At 32.7% G+C, this 22,500-nt stretch overlaps 2 protein-coding genes across 2 annotated transcripts in view; one reads left to right on the forward strand and one right to left on the reverse strand.

Annotated features, from left to right (window-relative positions):
* Positions 1-9,653, forward strand: part of qrfprb (pyroglutamylated RFamide peptide receptor b) — a 14,053-nt gene extending 4,400 nt beyond the window's left edge. The window contains exons 3-6 of the mRNA XM_051124887.1: positions 2,333-2,394; positions 4,880-5,115; positions 6,513-6,610; positions 8,877-9,653. Of these exons, the coding sequence (XP_050980844.1) occupies positions 2,333-2,394; positions 4,880-5,115; positions 6,513-6,610; positions 8,877-9,268 (788 nt within the window). The 3' untranslated portion in view covers positions 9,269-9,653. The remainder of the gene's footprint in view (positions 1-2,332; positions 2,395-4,879; positions 5,116-6,512; positions 6,611-8,876) is intronic.
* Positions 9,654-11,236: 1,583 nt separating this feature from the next.
* The window catches only part of polr3a (polymerase (RNA) III (DNA directed) polypeptide A), a 33,580-nt gene continuing 22,316 nt past the window's right edge, over positions 11,237-22,500 (reverse strand). Inside the window, exons 24-31 of the mRNA XM_051124815.1 lie at positions 22,186-22,356; positions 20,932-21,025; positions 18,513-18,605; positions 18,088-18,252; positions 15,742-15,906; positions 13,555-13,686; positions 13,304-13,436; positions 11,237-11,843 (exon numbers count right to left, since the gene is read on the reverse strand). Coding sequence (XP_050980772.1) covers positions 11,695-11,843; positions 13,304-13,436; positions 13,555-13,686; positions 15,742-15,906; positions 18,088-18,252; positions 18,513-18,605; positions 20,932-21,025; positions 22,186-22,356 — 1,102 coding nt within the window. The 3' untranslated portion in view covers positions 11,237-11,694. The remainder of the gene's footprint in view (positions 11,844-13,303; positions 13,437-13,554; positions 13,687-15,741; positions 15,907-18,087; positions 18,253-18,512; positions 18,606-20,931; positions 21,026-22,185; positions 22,357-22,500) is intronic.

The raw sequence follows: 22,500 nt of genomic DNA on the forward strand, positions 1-22,500 counted from the left end.
CTCCAGTTATATTCATGCATACTCCTGGTGAAGAATATAAAGAATATAAAAAGTTAAAATGCACTAACTTCCCCCACCACTGAAATTATTTTTCGGACGGCATCACAAATCCCGCTTATATTTCAAATGTCACCTTGGTAGGCAGCTTGGTTTTGGAAAGCGAGTGAATGTCTCTGAAGCTCCTGATGACCTGTCTAACGTAACTCCCATCATGCACTGCAGCATATCAGGATTACATTAAATCCACAGCCTGCAGTGATCTCTAAGGGTTTTCATCTGTGGGTCTGTGAACTGATATAGAGAAGTTTCTTAAATTTTTAAAGAATGTCCATACATTTCAGAATGTTTGGAATATTCTTTATAGATTACAACAGTTTCTGACCACTTCCTCAGTGGCCTCAGTCCCACAAGTATTTTTTCCCATTCATTTTGTTGCATTGCTGTTTTTTTCAATGCCTTCTGATGTTACTTTTATATCTTGCTATAAACAAAAATGAAGGGAAAAAACACATTTATAATTTGTATTTTGTGGTAAAATTGACAGAAATTCTCTCAATCCGGGCCTTGGAATGTGCAGTATAGGCTGTACTCTCAAAATATTACAAAATATTAACTTGAATTTCAATTCAATTTCAAATTCAGTTTCTACGATTTAAATTCTCAAAACATTTCAACTTCATTCTCGTAGTATTTTGACTTTATTCTTGTAATATTTTGACTTTATTCTCGTAATTGTTAGACTTTATTTTCGAAACATTTCAACTTCATTCTCGTAGTATTTCGACTTTATTCGTGTAATATTTTGACCTTATTCTCTTAATATTTAGACTTTATTCTCTTAGCATTTTGACTTTATTCTTAGTATTTTGACTATTCTTGTAATATTTAGACTTTATTCTCTTAGTATTTTGACTTTATTCTTAGTATTTGACTATTCTTGTAATATTTAGACTTTTTTTTTTCATAATATTCAGACTTTATTCTCATAGTATTTTGACTTTATTCTTAGTATTTTGACTGTTCTTGTAATATTTAGACTTTATTCTCTTAGTATTTTGACTTTATTCTTAGTATTTTGACTATTCTTGTAATATTTAGACTTTATTCTCTTAGTATTTTGACTTTATTCTTAGTATTTGACTATTCTTGTAATATTTAGACTTTATTTTCATAATATTTAGACTTTATTCTCATAGTATTTTGACTTTATTCTTAGTATTTTGACTGTTCTTGTAATATTTAGACTTTATTCTCTTAGTATTTTGACTTTATTCTTAGTATTTGACTATTCTTGTAATATTTAGACTTTATTCTCGTAATATTTAGACTTTATTCTCTTAGTATTTTGACTTTATTCTTAGTATTTGACTATTCTTGTAATATTTAGACTTTATTTTCATAATATTTAGACTTTATTCTCATAGTATTTTGACTTTATTCTTAGTATTTTGACTGTTCTTGTAATATTTAGACTTTATTCTCATAATATTTAGACTTTATTCTCATAGTATTTTGAGTTGATTCTTGTAATAATTTGACTTTATTTTCGTAATTTTTTTTACTTCATTCTTGTAGTATTTTGACTTTATTTTCATAGTATTTTGAGTGGATTCTCGTAATAATTTGACTTTATTTTTGTAATATTTCTACTTCATTTTCGTAATATTTTGACCTTATTCTCGTAATATTTTGACTATTTTTGTAATATTTTGACTTTATTCTCATAGTATTTTGAGTGGATTCTCTTAATAATTTGACTTTATTTTTGTAGTATTTCGACTTTATTCTCATAATTTTGACTTTAATCTCAATTTTAATTTTTTTTTAGTTTTTTAACATGGCACTAAAACTAATATATATACACACACACACACACACACACACACACACACACACACATATATATATACATACACATACAATATTCTGATTATTGGACATAATTGCAAATCAAGGGTAATTGCTTTTTAAGTTGTAATAATGCACTGGCTTCAGCAAAAGCATATACCAGTAATTAATGACCTTGCAGCTCACAGCAGGTCTGTCTGTAATGGTTTATGAGTTTGTGTTAAAAATCAATTCCCCTATGGAGAAAATAACAGCATAAGACCATCATTAAACACGTAAATCTCTCTCTGCTGGGCAATACAGCGAGGCAATGAAAGCATTCATTTATTTGCATGTGTAAATATGAAGTTTTCACCAGAGGTCCTTTGTCTGGACATTGTCTAATAGGTTCATGTATAGACAGCGCTGCATTTCTGTTCATCACTAACAGCACGGGCTCAGGGGACACAACCAGTAATGATCTGATTTATATACATCTATGCAGGGCTGGTGTGGATCGCTGCTGTCATGGTCGGATCGCCGATGCTGTTTGTGCAACAGCTAGAGGTGCGTGACATGGCAAAAGAAACTGGGAGCAGCCAGATAAACTCTTTTAAAATCACCGCTATCGAATCGCATTTAACAGATTGTATTTAACAAGCACAAGGTTAATTGCTTTGACACACAGAAATAATAATTTAGTCAAGCTTGACCGCCAGCAGATCAAACGCGCTGATGCCACATCAGTCTGTCCTTGAAATCACAGTGCAGTTCATTTCTTATTCGAGTCTTATCGCAACAGTTCATTCATTATTCATTGATTTATTTGAGTTCACCAAACGAGTCATTACTGACCCTCACGTCCTTCACAGCTGCAGGCTGATATGAACACTTCTGAAGAAACTTTATGCTACTTTTTTCAACATATGTCAAGTTTGGAAAGTTAGAAAAACATCATACAAGTGTCATAGTAGTGTTGCATGATAAATGTGATCCTGCACAACCAGTCAAAGACACTGCAGGTGAATAGGGTAAGAAAATTAACTATTAGTTCTCGCCTTACTTACCCAGTTGATTGATTACACTGATAATCGCAAATATTTTTTGTATTAGAAGTTTTCTAAAAAGTTATGTTTAAATATGCAATTAAGTTATTATTTAATTAAATATGTGCTCATTTGCATAAATTTCTAGTACAAAAATCTAAACACTGGATGAAGTTAGTTTTTCAAAATTCTTGTTCTTTTTTTTTTTGACATATTAGAGTTAAATGTTTTTACAGAGGGAAGTCTGGGTATCTCATTTTGTCACTCCATAATTCAGAAAATAAACAGACAGGAAACAATATATTTTTACAGTTTTGGGGGGGAATAAAATGTTGTATAAAATCAAGCAAATTATACATGAACAAATCCCTCTGTAAAAATCTTCAGGATATAGACAGGATTAAAAATGTAAAGTTTGGTGTGTGTAAGTGCTACTGAAGTGGAGATTTATGTCTCAGTGAAGAAGAAAACGGCCTTTAAAAATATGTAGGTGTAATTGAAATCTATTGACACAAATAGATAAAGTGCTATAAAAGAAACACTTCAGTGTCTTTTGGATGTTTTCTTTCCACTAGTTTGAAAAAACACTTTATGAAAAACCAAAAAGGCCAAAATCTCAAACTTGACAGGTGCATGAAAAAACTGTTTTTGCCTGCAGTTTTTGCCTTATTTCCCTTACGTAAAGATCATCTTCCATGAAGATATTTTGTGAATTTCCTACCATAAATATATCAAAACTTAATTTTTGATTAGTAATATGCATTGCTAAGAACTTCATTTGGACAACTTTAAAGGTGATTTTCTCAATGTTTTGATTTTTTTGCACCCTCAGATTCCAGATTTTTAAAATAGTTGTATCATCTCAGCCAAATATTGTCCTTTCCTAACAAACCATACATTAATGGAAAGCCGTTTATTCAGATTATATATAAATCTCAATTTTTACAAATTAACCCTTATGACTGGTTTTGTGCTCCAGGGTCACAAATAAGATGAAAATTAATGCAAATTCAAATTATTTGAAGTTAAAGGAATAGTTCACCCAAAAATGAAATATTGCTGAAAATGTGCTTACTCTCAGGCCATCCAAGATGTAGATGATCAGATTTGGAGAAATGTGTCATTGCATCACTTGCTCACCAATGGATCCTCTGCAGTGAATGGGTGCCGTCAGAATAAGAGTCCAAACAGCTGATAAAAACATCACAAGTAATCCACACCACTCCAGTCCATCAGTTAACATCCTGAGAAGACAAAAGCTTCAACAAACCACTTATTAAGATGTTTTAAACTAAAATATGAGTCCATAATCCATAATAACGCTTCCTCCAGTGAAAAAGTGATCTGGTCTGAATCAGGAGAGAAATCTGCACAGATCAAACACCGTTTACAAGCCAAACAGTCCAAAACAGCTCTAAAAACATATATGTGGCTGGATTTTGATGCAAGAGACAACAGTTGATGGACTTTTTCCCTGGAGGAAGTGTTATTATGGACTATGGACTATGGACTTGTATTTAGTTAAAAACGTCTTAATGATGGATTTGTTTCAGCTTTTGTCTTCTCAAGATGTTAACTGATGAACTGGAGTGGTGTGGATTACTTGTGGATTATTGTGATGTTTTTATCAGCTGTTTGGACTCTCATTCTGACGGCACCCATTCACATCCATTGGTGAGCAAGTGATGGAATGACACATTTCTCCAAATCTTGGATGGCCTGAGAGTTTTATTTTTGGCTGAACTATTCCTTTAAATGTGCTATAATCAATTTCAATCATTTTGCAACTTCCACCAAACTGTTTCTTCAAACACTTAGTTTCTTGATAAATACCTAAACATATACAAAGATTGACATTTAGTGAATATGGGTTGACACACTTTTCAGCAGATGGTAAGAACATTTTATGCATGCAACTCCAAAATAAATAGCTTGCAGCACTTTTAGAGTCATGCATGCTCTCTAAAAATACCAATTAGGTTTACTATCTTATCTGTGCTCCTCAGGTAAAGTACGACTTCCTGTACGATCATCATCACGTGTGCTGTCAGGAGCGCTGGCATTCGCTGCTGCACCGTCAGGTCTACACCACCTTCATCATGGTGGCGCTGTTCCTGCTGCCGCTGGCCGCCATGCTCTTCCTCTACAGCCGCATCGGCGTCGAGCTCTGGATCCGGAAACGCGTGGGAGACTCTTCCGTCCTCAGCACCATGAACCACAGAGAGATCAACAAAATCTCCAGGTAAGAGTCAAAACAAACAAAGACCCGTTAAAACAAAATAATGCATGTTTTTATAGTCGACATGTTCCCAACTGATTTTACTATAAAATTTCTGTGATGAATTTCCAAATTATACAGGAAAATATAAAGCAAATGACTTATTATTATTATTATTATTTTTAACATTTAACTGAATAACATTACGTGTTTTTATGCCAACAAATCAAGCTTATTTAATTAATAAAATGGAATAAAATGACTTTGGAAGGCTTTTGAAGCCATTATGTAAAATGCATAATATAGGTATTCAAAATGTATGTTGAAATGCATGATATCTTTTCATAAATAAACTAAATAACTAAACTAAAGCTAAACTGCATTATGATATTTGCAAATTTTTGTATTAATAAATCATTGCACAATTTGGTGAAGAACTCAATTTTTGCAGTTTTTTTCTGATCTAAAATTTCATTCGAGATTAAAAAAAAAAAAAAACAGAACAGGTTTTCTTTGCTTGTTTGTAGGGTTACACAATTTGGCCAAAATTTATTTATTTATTATATTTAATTATGGCAATAAAATATTATTAATAATAATAATTATTATTTTATTTATTTATTATAATTATTAATTATTCAGGCTATCAAGTGATTAAACAAACACAAAACAGGTTTTCTTTGCCTGCTTTGTAGGGTTACACTATTTAGCCAACATTTATTTATTTATTATATTTAATTATGGCAATAAAATATTGTTAATAATAATTATTATTAACTCTAATCATTATTTTATTTATTATAATTATTAGGGCTATCGAGTGATTCAACAAAAACAAAACAGGGTTTCTTTGCCTGTTTTGTAGGTTTACACAAATTGGCTAAAAAAAATATTTACTTATTATATTTAATTATGGCAATAAAATATTATTAATAATAATTATTAACTGCAATCATTATTTTATTTATTTATTTATTTATTATAACTGTTAATTATTAGGGCTCTCAAGTGATTCAACAAAAACAAAACGGGTTTTCTTTGCTTGTTTGTAGGGTTACACAATTCAAAATTAATTAATTTATTATATTTAATTATGGCAATAAAACATTAATCACAATTATTATCAACTGTTATAACTATTTTATTTATTTATTTATTATAATGATATATAGTAATGAATAATAATTAATTAATAAAAATTAATAACAATAAAATAATTACATGATGTACATCGTAATATTTGCATATTTGGTTCCTTGTTGCAGCTGAAACTGATTGTTTGCCATGTGTTTTAAAACGTCATACTTTCTAAAGGTTTAACAATGAACAATGCAGCGCGTAAATGAGTTTTTCTATTAATAAACGGTCATGAAATTACAGAGACGTACCTTCACAGCTGTATTTTGATATTGTTTAAACAGGAAGAAGAAGCGTGCTGTCAAAATGATGATTACTATTGTCCTGCTGTTCACCATCTGCTGGGCTCCGTTTCATATCGTGCACATGCTGTTTGAGTACAGTAAGTGTGTCCCGCTGCATTTACTCCTGTAATCGGCGTCACGCGATGCTTTAGAGTAAAAGGCCTGGAACCGAACGGCCCTGAATGAAAATCACAGCAGCTCGGTGTGAATGAACTAAATTGTAGTAGTGTGATGATCACACAAAGCACATTATTCATCGTGGAAGGTCATGCAATTACGGTAACCTGTGGTTATGTGGCGTCCGGGCCACTCGTATTTGAGGCTGAACCCACAATCACCGCTAACAGCTCAGATGATTATTCGTTTGACTAGTTGCGCCCACCACACACAAGGTTTAAAGGTCTGATTGCCTCTCACTGCTCGAGCACAACAGCACGAGTTCAGATATTCCTGGAAATGATAGAGGTTATGTTCTGGGTAACTAGTACTGCGCCCTAAACTTGGCACAGCAACACATAGGTCTATTTTGCAGTTCATTGCTGTGACAGTGGCTGGTTCAGCGCTACATTCAACATTTATTACATTTTATCTGGTTAGGACACAGTGTTGATTGTTACATAATTTGGAGACTCATTAGCACTCAACACTGAGAATAAACATTTAAAATATGCAGTAACACTTTAACAAGACTATAAATAAGTAACAAGAAAATAAATAAATAAAAATCAAGGTCTGCCGTGCCCATTTGTAGGGTTGCACAATTTTATTATTATGACTATTAAATAAAATAACAACAAAAATAATATTATTATTAATACTAACAATACAAATATTGTCATTATATATCAATATGACTATAAAATAAAAATAATTTATAATTTAATTATTCATTATTAAATATGGTTTTTATTTTGCAGTTGTAATAATAATGTTGGGCTGCAGAGTTTGGATCCAAAAAATAATAATAATAATAATAATAATAATAATACATGATTAATAACATGTATTAAAATTATTAATACAATTTTTGTAATTGTTTTATTTAGTAGCAATAATTATTTTTATGCTAACAAAATGACTAAATCAAAGCAGTAGAAATATAACAATATTTAGCAGTAGAAATATAACATAATATTTCACTGTATAATAATATTAAAAATAATTAGTATTACTATATTTATGTTTACAATATAATAAAATAATTAATATTATTACTACTAACAATAAATTTGATTAATAATAGTAGTTATTGTGCCTTAGTAATAATTTTTATTTAGTAAGGGCTGTACAAATTGGTCAAAATATTATGATTATATATCAATATGACTAAAAAATAAAACCAATAGTAGTAGTAGTAGTAATAATAATAATAAATATTAATAATGTAGGGCTGCATAGTTTGGATCCATAATAATAATAATAATAATAATAATAATAATAATAATAATACATGATTCATAACACATTATAATTAATAATATTTTGATCTATTTTATTTAGTAGCAATAATTATTTTTATGCTAACAAAAGTACTAAATCAAAACAGTAAAAATATAACTATTATAATATTTTACTGTAAGATAATATAAAATAATAATTCTAAATATATTTTTATTTACAATATAATCAAATAATAAAAAATAATATTATTATTACTAACAATAACAAATTTTATTAATAACAGTAATTATGTAGATTTAGTAATAATTTTTATTTAGTAGGGGGCTGCACAAATTGGTCAAAATATTGTGATTAAATACCAGTATGACTATAAAATAGTAGTAGTAGTAGTAGTAGCAGTAGTAATAATAATAATAATAAATATTTATAATGTAATAATTAGCTAATTGTTATCACTTATCAACTTATTAAAAATTATCTTTTGAATATTTTGCAGTTGTAATAATGTAGGGCTACATAGTTTGATCAAAAATAATAATAATAATAATAATAATATAGAATTTATTAATTATTTAATTATCACTTGTCATCAACTTATTAAAATTATTTTTATTTAGTAGCAACAATTATTTTTATGCTAACAAAATTACTAAATCAAAACAGTAAAAATATAACATTTCACTAAAATATTTTTAAAAAAACAATAATTCTTAATATATTTATACTTACAATATAATAAAATATTTACATTTGTAAAATTTAATTTTACATTACAACTGTAAAATTGCAATTCTAATATTATGGTTGACTTTTTTTTTTTTTTACTGTAATCATTACCTTCCCATATGATTCTACAAACTGAGAATGAATAACCTTTGTTAGTAATTAACTGTTAATATGAGCTGTCCATATACTGGACCTCTAAGTCTAATTCATCAAAACATCTGTGTATTCTTCATTCAGACGACCTGGAGAAGAACTACGACGAGGTCACGGTGAACATGATCATAGCTGTGGTCCAGGCCATCGGCTTCTCCAACTCCTTCAACAACCCCATCGTCTACGCCTTCATGAACGAGAACTTCAAGAAGAACTGCGTCGCCACCCTTTCGGCGTACCTGCGGCGTCCCGTCCGGCAGAGCGCCGCCGTCCAGCGGCCCAACCTCAGCGTGCACTTCTCCAAAAACCTCAAAACGGAGCCGTTCAGCAGCAACAACAACGCCAACCTGCACGCGCATCAGAACCGAGTGCTGTCCTCGTCACAAGGAGATCTGGAGATATCGGCAGCGTTCACCGATCAGAAAGTCAAAACCGCTTCCTCTCAGCTTCCGTCCAGCAGCTCCTGCGTGAAATAAACTCGGTACAGGTGGATGAGAGCTTTATTGTGATCTGATGGCGACAAAAGCAGGCTTGAGATCATCAACACTGCTGTCGGATGAGTTCAGGAAATCACGGCACGATGGGAGACGCAGATCGAGAAAGAGGCGCTCTAGCGGTTCATGAGCAGCGCAAGGGGAAATACAACAGACTGACCTCACTTAAGGAGTGTGAAGATCATCATTCTGTCATTATTTACAGTCATGTTGTTCCAAACTCGGATGCCGGAACACGAAAGGAGAAATTCTGCTAAATCTTTAGTTTTATAAAACTGTTCACAGACTCCACAAAAAAAAAAAAAAAAAAAAAAAAAAATTATATATATATATATATAAAAAATGTATAGAGAAATGCTAAAGTTGACACGGGAGGAAGAATACATTTTATTTCTATGTTGAAATACTTTTTTTTTTTTTTTTTTTTTTAATGATTTTTAATTTTTTTTTTTATATTTTGAATTAAATGTTTATTTAATTACAAACATAAAAAAAGCAAAGCTATAAATGGAAGCTATTATTTCAAAAATACTAAAAGAACATCTTTATTTTTGAGTTCTTTTATTATTTTTAAAAGTTATTTTTAACATGATATTTTTGCCATTTTTATTATTTTTAGTCTACATAGTTTGATAATTTTTTTTTTTTTTTTTTTTTTTTTTCACTTGCTGAAATTAAAAAATAAACGTTTTTTAAATTATGTTTATTTTAATTTGGTTAATATGCCAAAAATATATGTATATTTTAAGTAACAACAAGGTTATCATGGTTTCAGTTTTGGTTAACTATAATAAAAAAATAAAAGAAAAATTAGAAGATTACGAGATTAAACTTGTACTATTTTGAGAATAAAGTTGAAATATTTTGAGAATAAAGTCGAAATTACAAGAGTAAGGTCAAAATATTACAATAAAGTTGAAATTACAAAAATAAAGTTGAAATATTACGAGAATAAAGTCGAAATTACGAGAATAAAGCTGAAATATTATGAAAATAAAGTTGAAATATTACAAGAATGAAGTTGAAATATTGTGAGAATAAAGTCAAAATTATGAGAATAAATATTTTAACTTTATTCTCAATATTTGGACTTTATTCTTAACATATTATTTCGACTTAATTTTTATAGTATTTCGACTTAATTCTTGGAATATTTTGACTTTATTCTCGTAATTTATACTTTATTCTCAAAATCTTCGTGGCACTAAAACGCCGTCGTAATAAATCTACAATGCAAAAGTTATGAAATAGTTTTTCCTCCCATCTCATATATTTCAGGAACTCTTTACTTGATGCCTTTATGCATGCATAAGTATTAATTATGTACAACATGCTGCATAAACAATGGTAACCAAAGTTAAAATGCATTAGAATATTTGTAGATTTCTTGTTACATCTGAAATTGGTTGTTGAATGCACTCATAATACTTTATAATGCATTATATAAAGGCTTCAAGTAAAGTGTTAATACCATTTCTTAAAGTCTTAATTAACAGGAGAGGACACTGTAAATACTCCACTGGCAGCTCTGCTCTTTAGAAGAAAACTCATTTCCTCGTTTGGACTTTATATAGAAATGTGTGAACATTATTTTAGAGCGAAACCATTTGTGACGAACAGCTGGGACTGTTAAATTAAATCATGCTAATGACAACGATCTAACGAGTTTCTCGACGGGGTGAAAATGTGCTTGTTAAAGGTGGCGACTTTGTTTTTGTTTAGAGCGTCTGTAATAGACTCACGCTCAATTACGGGTGCATTTTAAGGGCTTATGTGCTCTGATGGAGAAAATCACATGACGGAGCGTCACGTCTGTTTTCGTGATAAATCTCAGCGGCTTGATGTGTAAAAGCATGCGACGTGCAGGGTCTCAAGCGCATTCACAGCGTCTGTTTTTATAATGCACAAAAAATAAATAACGTGAAGCAATGTGCTGCCGGTGTCGTCGTAATATACATTTTTATTCACACCTGATACATATTTACATTAAACATGGACGTCAGCCATGCCTGTTTACAGCAAACAGCAGCAGCACAAAAAAACGAATCCAAAACCACACGCGCACCTTCAGTCGCATAAATTAGATTTGATTACTAATCTATAACTACAAGTGCCTCAAGTAAACTTATCATTTAGCCTTTAGCAACAAGTAAAAAATATAATCTCAAATGAGAAAATAACAGGGCTGAATGTTCTCAGTGAACATTTTAGTCTTTCTGCCGATTCATTCATCAGATCATCATTCCCACCGTTTCAAATGGGGAAACTGTTTTGGCGAGGGCAAAAAACCCTAAAGGCACAAAATGACTTTTAAACTGTAGAAAACCCAAGATGTGCAGATCAGCTGGAGATCTGCAGCAAACGCTCATTACGCCCGACGTCACAGCCGTTCCAGACACAGCGGCGGCTTATTGGCCCAGAGGGATGTGGAAATCAGGACTGTCAAAGAGCAAAGGCCTGCGCGGGGGACTCGGCTCCTTCGTGGCGCTGTGTAAAAGTTTAAAGAGTCCAGTGCCGATGTTCATGGGGATGCCCATTATAATGCACTCGGAGACACCTGCAGAAACACAGCGAGAGAGAGGAATGAGTTTGTTGAGGACAGAGACATCCTGTTTGCTTGTTTAAAAAAAAAGAAAATAATATAAATAAAAAAAAAGAAAAAATGCATAATTAATTATTTTAAAAAATATAAATAATAGAAAATAATTTTAAAATATGAAAAATCTCAGTTTGCACTGCTAAAAACAACTACATTGCAGTGTGACTCTCACATTTCAACATCTAGGAAAATAACATTTATTTTCTCACATTAGGAACATTTGTAATAAAATATTTTTGCATTAAGAACAATGAAGATTTTCCATTATGTGGCCAATGCATTTCTTATTAGATGCTCATTACTGTAATTTTGTATGAAGATGTAATTATTTAATTAAAACAAAGGCAGTGCAACAAAATACTATCATTATGTATAAATATATTACATAAATAACTATGAATTGAGTGTATACACTATCAGTCAAAAGTAAGATTTTTAATGTTTTTTAAAGAAGTCTTATCTGCTCACTAAGCCTGCATTTATTTGCTTCAAAGTACAGCAAAAACTGTATATTTTTGAAATATTTTTACTATTTAAAATAACTGATTTCTATTTAAATCTTTTTTAAAATGTAATTTATTCCTGCGATTTTAAAGCTGAATTTTCGTGTCACATGATTCTTCAGAAATCATTCTGATATTCTAATTTTCTGCTCAAAAAACATTATTATTATGTTGAAAACATCTGAGTAGATTTTTTTTCTGGTTTCACTGATTGAAAGTTCAGCATAACAGCATTTATCTGAAACAGAAATCTTTTGTAACATTATAAATGTCTTTATCGTCACTTTTGATCAATTTAAAGCATCCTTAATGAATAAACATTCATTTCTATAATTTATAACTAATAATAAATAATAAAAAATAATAAAAAAAGATTATACTGACTTCAAGCTTTTGAATGGTATAGTGTATAATGTTACAAAAGCTTTTTATTTCAGATAAATGATGATCCTTGAATCTGTATATTCAAAGAATCTTGAAAAAAAAAAAAAAAAAAAAAAAAAAGTACTTAACGGTTTTAAATATTGTTAGTAATTAAAAAAAGTTTCCTGAGCAGCAAATCAGCATATTAGAATGATTTCTGAAGGATCATGTGACACTGAAGACTGGAGTAATGATGCTGAAAATTCAGCTTTGATCACAGAAATAAATTACATTTTAAAATATATTCAAATAGAAAATTTAGTTATTTAAATAATAAAAATATTTTAAAATATTACTCTTTTTGCTGTACTTTGGATCAAATAAATGCAGGCTTGGTGAGCAGAAGAAGAATTATTGATGTTCATATGAATCTTTTTCAGGAGTGCTACTGACAGGCTCTGATTCCGATTCTTCATGACTATATATTTTTTTCCCTGCTCATGATTTGATCTTTCCATGGTGTCATGATGCATGTTTCTGCTCATCACTCACCACAGACCGAATCCTTCTGTCCAAAATAAGCCGCATCAAACAGATGATCCGCCGTCTTCTCAAAGGACGCCAGCATGAGAACGCTCTCCTTCATCTTCGCCAGACCGAAGCGAGTGATGCCCAGAATCTCGCCCTACGACCCAAGTGTCAGAGACGCTCTCATCTCAATCGCACTCATGAATGCATCACTCAGCATCATTATAATGCATTTATGGCTTCACAATTGCTTTCAGCAGCTATACTGAACTCACCTTATAGGACATGAGATCCGCCAGCAGCATGACGTGCCTGCGGTCGATACTCATGCCGTGGTTTACCATGGTGTACTGGATCTCATTAATGATGGTGGATCTGGCCGCTTCGATGCCTAACGTCCTCTCGACCTGAAAAACACGAACAGATCATCACAAACACTACAGATATGAATAATCATCTCCACAAACAATATACAAGCTGTGCATATTAAAAAGTAAAAAATAAATTCTACAGATTTGTAAAAAATATTTAAAAAACATTCATAAAAATGTATTACACACACTTTTTGCAAAATAAGAAAAAACATTTTTCATATAACATATGCATCAGCTTTGATGCACTAACCAAAACAGCAAAATGTCAAAAAGTTTGGTTTTGATGACAGAAAAAGTATTTAAAATATCTAAATTAACTTAAAATTAAAATAGAAAAATCTGTTTAAATAAACATGAATTTATAAATAAATAAGATTGAAAAAACCTGTAATTTTTTGCCACTGTTTTAGAAGCAGTAAAATACGCACAGATGAAGCAGAAAACATCTGGATCATGTTTGCATTTTCCAACCTTGATAATTAGGCATACATTAGTGCAATTCATCAACATTACGCACACAATAATTAGGGTTGCAAAGGGGCGGAAAAATTCTGGAACGATTCCAAAAAAATTCCAGCACTTTGTGATCCGAAAAATAAAGTCACGCATATAAAAAAAAAGGGGCTGAGAATTGAACAAATCATAGTTGTGTGGCTCAGATTCAGACAGGATTCATGTGTTTGTGGTGTTTTTCTGCCAATTAAGGGATAAATAAAGACTTGTTCACCCTACAAATGATTGTAAAAAGCAAAAATGCTATGGAATTAATTATATTTTGTGAGAAAGTGTGACCTGCTCCAACTGGCAATTTTAGAAATTAGTGAAAGGGTTCATAAAGATACTGTAAAATGAAATTCCAGGACTTTCAAGAACTTTTTATATTTAAGGACTTCAATCAGAGATCTCACTTATTGAACAATGACTTCCATTTCGATTTATAAATAAAAATATACTAATAAAAACTGTATTGCATTAATGATTTGTTTTCTACTGTTTAAGAAAAAATCCTGATCTGAAACAAATGATTTGCGAACCCGCACGTAAGTCGCGATCTGAATCAAATGATTTGTGATCTGCGCTTTGAAGTGCCGTTCTAAAGCAAATGATTCGCAAACCCATTCCGATGTACTGATCAAAATCAAATGATTTCCGATCTGAATCTGATTTAGATCAGGACTTCAAATCACGCATCATGAATCATTTGATTTGAATCATTTAATTAGCTAAATGATTCCTGAATCCGTTCTGATCAAAATCAAATAACTTGTGATATGTGATTTAAATTCCTGATCTAAAACAAATGATTCACAATAAGTTATCCAACTCGAACGCTTAAAAATAGTGAATCATTTTGCAAAGCAATGGTTTAACTAATTTAGAGTTTCACCCATGACTACTTGCTTTTTTAAAAACATTATAGCGATGTCAAAATTCGAAAATGAATGGCTTTTTTCATTTTTAATTTGGTTTTTGCTAGTGAATTGCTAGAAATGATCAAAGTCACAAGTTTGAATCAATCGAAGCGGATCCAGTATAAATGACTCAATTTGGTTCATCTGTTCCTCTTTTCGCATCTTCAGCCATGTTTTCATGACACTGTCATTACTACTACTTGCATAGCTTGATTGTTTTCCAATTGACATTAACTGAAATAAGCAAACAAGGTATATTTTTGGAATTGTGTGAATTTTGCATGAAAACATATGGAACACTTAGTTCATAGATATATCGTCTTTCAATAATTCAAGCACTTTTGAAGCACCCCTTCATGAATATTGCTATTTTGAAGGGTTTCCCAGGCCATTTCAAAAAGTCAAATTTAAGTACTTCAAGCACCTTGTACGAACCCTGTAGTGAAACGAGTCTTGTATTTCATTCAGCAGATCTGATGCGGGCGGAATAATTCAAAGATTCACTTCTGCATTTAAATGCAACAAACATTGCCATTTGCAGTGTTGTTCATATAAATGACTGCTGTTTAAGATGCCAAACGCTGAATGAAACATTGAGGAAAAGTGAACAGCTTGTGCGCGCGTGTGTTTGTGTGTGCATCTCTGACAGTCAGATCGAGCTGTGGGCGTTCGCTACCTCGTACGTGTTGTTGGATGTTGTTTTGTTGCCGTTGACGCCGTGTGTTGCCATGACAGCCCTGAGATTATCTCCCTCCACCAGCAGTTTGAACTTCTGTTTGCCGCTCTGTTCGTCAATGTGAATGACGGCACGCGCCACTTCAGGGATGCCCTGGACCACCACCTGCGCACACACACATTGACTCGGATCTGTTACACAAAAATCACAGTTTGAACACAGTTGTGTGACTGCAGAGTGTGAAAACACCCAGTCTATAATGGTAAAAATGTGTGATAGCACACAATGGCAACATTAGACAAGCTATGTTGTATTTTTATTGCAGCATGCTTCCTTTCTGTGTAATTTATAAACGCACATTTATTATGCACAGGTCAATCAGATCACTGACTTTTAAACTGATTCCAGTTTGAACATATGCGACCCTGGACCACAAAACCAGTCGTAAGGGTTAATTTTTCAAAACTGAGATTTATACATCATCTGAAAGCTGAATAAATAAGCTTTTCATTGATGTATGGAAATGTATTTTATGTATTTGTTAGGATGGCACAATATTTGGCCGAGATACAACTATTTGAAAATCTGAAATCTGAGGGTGCAAAAAAATCTTAATACTGAGAAAAAAAAAAAAAAAAAAAAAAAAAAAAATTTTACCTTTAAAGTTGTCCAAATGAAATTCTTAGCAATGCATATTATGAATCAAAAATTAAGTTTTTATATATTTACGGTAGGAAATTTACAAAATATCTTCATGGAACATGATCTCATTTAATATCTTAATGATTTTTGGCATTAAAGAAAAATCGAAAATTTTGACCCATAAATTGTATTTTTGGCTATTGCTACAAATATACCTGTGATACTTAAGACTTGTTTTGTGGTCCAGGAGCACATATAAGGCTGAAAACTGCTACTGAGAGTTCCTGGCATTTTCAGTGCGTGAGATTGTCTTGTTTTGTTTTTGCCAGGTCTTGAAGCTCCGCCCTCTTCTAAAAAAAGGGGGCAGGGAGCAGAAGCTCATTTGCATTTAAGGGGACAAACACAAAAACAGCACATTTTGCCTTATCCTAAAAGTGGAAGATTTAACAAGCTTAAAAAAAAAACAAAAAAGATCTGTCGGGTAATTTGAGCCAAAACTTCACATAAACACTCTGGGGACATCAAGCACGATATTTGGCTATTTTGGGGTGACTGGCTAAAAACATGCTAACTTTTCCATATTTTGGTTAAAGATTAATGGATAGATCTTTACAATATGATTCAATTTGTTAACATTAGTTAACTATATTAGATAACAATAACAAAGAGTACATAGACTTTTAGTAATTCAGGTATGTTCAATTCAATATTAAGTGTCATTTTTATTAATTTACTTATATTATGTAGCTTTAAATTTATTACAGTTTTAATTTTTGCAATTTTAGTACTTCAACTGTAACATTTTCAATGTAGGATTATTAATTTAAATATTGTGTTTATTTTAGTATTATTTATATACTGTTATGGTATTTGTTAATAATTGTAATTAGCTTGTTATTTTCAGATTTGTTTTAATTTTGTGCTTTTTTTGTTTTATTTATATTTAGCTTAAAATGTATTAGTTTTAGCACTTCAACTTAATCTTATTTTCAGCTAGCTGCCAAACCAACATTTCTAATTTGTTTAAGCTTTTCAAGTTTAATTATTTCCATCTAATATTTGTATTTTATTTTATTTCAACTTCACTTCAATTAAAAAGCGATTTTAGTTTACAATAACAACACTGTTCTGTTTGTTTATTTTGCAAAAACAGATCCATTTTTACATTTAAAAAAAAAAAAAAAAAAAGTATTATCTTTTTATGTCAGTTGTATTTTTTTGTTATTTTTACTTTATATCGAAATAACCCAACTGCAGTTTGAGATTAATTGGAATGCACAATGGAAAAAACATGACTGAGTCATCTGTTTTTGCAAATAAACTCTTCATTTACTAGTTAATGTTTAACACTTCAAATTGAATAAATTAACATCAATGTTTTTTAACAAATATAAAATTAACAATATAAATTTATAAATGAACATTAGTCCGAGTGAGATTGCATTAAAACTATTTTAAGTGCTACAAATAAATATAACAAAAACATAATTTTTTCCTGTCTTTGTTCTTTTTATATACTGTTCAGATGAAATATGCTGACATAACAGTGACGTTTTTCAATAACTGACGCTGATATATACTCTATGTGGTGCAAATGCATTTAAGAAATCAGATTATTTTGTTCAGTAGTACATGGTTTCTAAAGATAATTATGATGGCAACAAGGTTGACACGCAACTTTGTCTAAATATGTCAGAGACTGACCTTAGGAAGCTCCTGTTTGAGCGACTGCAGGACGTAGTACATGGAGCTCTTGCTGTTTTCTCTGGGAGTCACACAAACCACAGCCTCTCCGTGAACTGCGATATCGCCCGGCTTCACCCGCAGCTTTGAAGTACAGATAGAGTATCGCACCGTCTCTGCATTCACCTGAAGAGAACCAACAATAATACAACTCTAAAAACCTCTGCAGAGGAGGATCAAAACTGATTACCAAGAACATCCAGCATTTAAAATCACTCAACAGGAACAGAAAGAGGGAAAGGAGAGAGAGAGAGAGAGAAATACAGTCGTGACAACGACAGAACCATCAATATAAATAAGTGGAAATCCAGAGAGGATAAAAACACTGATGCTGGAAGAAGTTTCAGCCTGTCATTAACAGGTAATCATGATCAATCTGCCGTTACCTCCAACCTCAGAAGACGAATCCTCTCGAGAGACAGCTTCACCAGGATGAAACAATCATCAGGCAGGAAAACCTCCTCGATGTACTCGGAAATCTGACAGAAACGATCGATCAATTCACTGATTAATCTGAGAACAACAACAGAACATAATACACAAACCACCAACATACTGGCAAAGTCTCAAAAAATAAGTGCACTGCCTTTCCGTCTACTGCAATAGGAACATTTTTAAAACTGGTATTAGCTTCTCCGCAAATAACGCGCTCAAAGTTACTTTATAATTCAGGCAGAAGGGACCCTGCTGAAAGCCTTATAATGACTTTAAATTCCTCTAAAATGTTTGGAACATGAATGAAAGGCATTTCAATGCAGAACCCTGCAATTCAGACTCACTCAGATCAAAGGTGATTCTGCACCCCTCCATTACTAACAGTCTGACACCCATTTCAATGACGCGCATACTGAATATAAACGCAGGATGATCTCACATGCTACAGGCCAGAGAGGCCATCATTCTCCCACACCGCACTGCATTTCAAAATCAAATGCACCTTCTGAAGTAAAAGTGCTGTCTGTTTATGCAAAAACTTTTACCCCATGACCCTAGGGCAATTTGAGTGGTTGCCAGGGTGTTGCTGTGCAGTTGCTAATGTATTCAGAGTATTTTCAATGCACTGATATAGTATGTTGTTCTAGGTGGTTACCACGGCATTACTATGAGCTTGTTAAGGTGTGCATATTTAATGCACTGCTCTGCAGTTGGCATGGTGTTCTGGGTGGTTGCCAGGGCATTGCCAAGGTGTTCTGAGTGCATTAATGCATTGCTCTGCAGCAGCATATTTTAGGTGGTTGCCAGGATTTTGATATGCCGTTGCTAAGGTGTTCCTAAGGTGTACGGTGTTGCTAAGGAGTCTTTCTATTGGATTGCTACAAGAAAATATTTGACATGATGTTCTGGGTGGTTGCCAGGGCGTTGCTATGTGGTTGTTGAGGTGTTGTGCGTGCATTAATGCATAGCTTTGCAGTTGCCATGGCGTTCTGGGTGGTTGCCAGTGTGTTACTAAGGTATTCTGATTGTTTTTGATGCATTATTACACAGGTGGCATGCTGTTCTGGGTGGTTGTCAGGGTGTTGCTAAGGAGTTCTGAGTGTTTTTAATACGTTGCTCTGCAGCGGCATGTTTTGGGTGGTTGCCAGGATGTTGCTAGGCCGTTGCTAAGGTGTTCTGAGTGCTTTTAATGGATTGTTACAGTATATATTTGACATGATGTTCTGGGTGGTTACCAGGACATTGCAATGGGGTTGTTAAGGTGTTGCTAAGGTGTTCTGGATAGTTGTAATTGAAACAGTATATGTTTGACATGTTATTCTGGGTGGTTGATAGGGCGTTGCTAAAGTGTTCTGATTGTTGTTAATGCATTGCTCTGCAGGTGGCATGGTGTTCTGGGTGGTTGCCAGGGTGTTGCTAAGGTGTTCTGAGTGTTTTTAATGGATTGCTTTGCACAAGGCATGTTTTGGTTGGTTGCCAGGATGTTGCTAGTGGGTTACCAAGGGGTTCTGAGTGTTTTTTTATGCATTGCTCCATAGCAGCATGTTTTGGGTGGTTGCTAGGGCGTTGCTAAGGTGTTCTGAGTGTTTTTAATGCATTGCTACACTATATATTTGACATGATATTCTGGGTGGTTGCCAGGGCATTGATATAGGATTGTTAAGGGGTTTTGAGTTTATTTAATGCATTGTTCTGCAGTTGGCATGGTGTTGTGTGTAGTTGTCAAGGTGTTGCTAAGGTGTTCTGAATAATTTTGATTTGCTTGTTACAGTATATGTTTAACACGACATTCTGGGTGGTTGCCAGGGTGTTGCTAAGGTGTTTTGAGTGTTTTTAATGCATTGCTTTGCAGTTGGAATGTTTTGGGTGGTTGCCAGGATGTCGCTGTGAGGTTGCCAAGGTGTTCCAAGTGTTTTTTTAATGCACTGCTCTGCAGCAGCATGTTTTGGATGGTTGCTGGGGCGTTGCTAAGGAGTTCTGAGTGTTTTAATGCATTGCTACAGTATTTATTTGACATGAAATTCTGGGTGGTTGCCAGGGCGTTGATATGGGGTTGTTAAGGGGTTTTGAGTTTATTTAATGCATTGCTCTGCAGTTGGCATGGTGTTATGTGTGGTTGTCAAGGTGTTGCTAAGATGTTCTGAATAATTTTAATGGATTGCTATAGTAGATGTTTGACATTGCTAAGGTGTTGTGAGTATTTTAACACACTGCTCTGCAGTTGGAATGGTGTTCTAGATAATTGCCAGGGTGTTGTTAATTCAATACATGTCTAATTCAATTGGGTGCATTTTAATGTCACTCTTAACAGGGAACATGAACAATAGCAACACTAAAGCAGTATTAATAATTAAGTCAAACTTAACGCACCTCTCCTAGTAGAGTTTTCTCAATGCGTCCTTTCACCAGCCGAGCGAAGTCTGGGTCATCATTGGTATCCAGGTTGGCACTTATGATGGGCGTACTGAGACACAGAGAGACTCATTAGCAGTAAGAACTGGGGTTACCGCAGCCATTAATCATCAGTGAAGCGTCAACAGCAGCAATCACGCTACAGCTGCATGGTAACACTCCTCAACCCGACCGTGAAGTGACAGGCGGTCGTCCACCCACCGCCTGCGGGGCTCAGCTCCAGGATTCTGCCTCTGATTGACAAATGAGTTTTTCTCCTTCAGAGGTCGAGATCAAACTCCCATGAATCGATGCCACTTGTGTCAGACACTGCACTTACAGTCACCTACACGTCTATAATTTTCCAAGGGTCTTTTCCAGTGTCTAGAAATTTTGAATTGCTATTTTGTGAAGGTTGTTTTACGATTTTTTTCTGACAGGTCAGTCTGGCTTATGTTTTATTATAAAAAAATACTGCAGTGTTTACCAATACCATGGTATATCACAAGGTAATACCATAGCATATTACCATACTATTTATATGGTACTCAAAAAAAAAAAAAAAAACTGGTGAAGAAATAAAGAACAGTTTAAAAAAAAGTGGTATATCAAAAAAACATAATATTTACATATTTTTGACATATGGACTGGGAGTACGGAACATAAAAACATATTAATTATAATTTAATAATAAAATGATACCTATAGATTATTTAGAATTTTCATTTAGATAAAAAAATACTCAAAAATACAATTTAATTTAAAAAAAATTCACTATACACTTTTTTTTTTTAGGCTTGGAGTTTAAAAATATAATTATAAATAAAAATTAAAAATATGTTTTTACTATAACAAATTATTTTAAAAAATTGCATTCAAAAATATAATGTAATCTTAAAAACATTACTTTTAATTTCCAATCCCGAACACAATTTTTATTATATATAAATTATAATAAATACAATAAATTCAGTTTATATAAATGTATATATAAATATAAACTATAAATGTACTTATTTCTATATATAAGATCATTTAATTAAAAAAAAAAATACTAAAATTAAATTTAAGCTTAAAATTAAAATACCATTATTTATATTCAGATTTATAGTAATATAAATAATAAAAAGTTATATTCAATTTAAAAAATAAATAAATACATTTCCAAGCCTGAAAAGCACAATTCCCTGGCATTTCCAGGTTTTCCTGGTGTATCAGGGTTCGTAAAGTCACCTGATGTTCTTGGACGCATTGATGATCTCTTTGATTCTCGGGACTCCCAGAGTGATGTTCATAGAAGCAACTCCAGCAAAGTGAAACGTCTTGAGGGTCATCTGAGTTCCCGGCTCCCCGATGCTCTGGGCGCACAGGGCCCCGACGGCAGAGCCCGGCTCCATCTGTGCCCTGAGCGTAATATAACTCACATTAAAACCATTTCTGTCTCTCAACAGTGGTTAAATCATCTCAGGATCTCATTTTAGCCATATAAGTCATTGCATAAGCATTATACAACTAGAAAGAGCCTGACATGGTCAGTAATGGTGCAGC

Source organism: Labeo rohita, chromosome 12 (assembly GCF_022985175.1).
Source record: "Labeo rohita strain BAU-BD-2019 chromosome 12, IGBB_LRoh.1.0, whole genome shotgun sequence".
Lineage (NCBI taxonomy): Eukaryota > Metazoa > Chordata > Actinopteri > Cypriniformes > Cyprinidae > Labeo > Labeo rohita.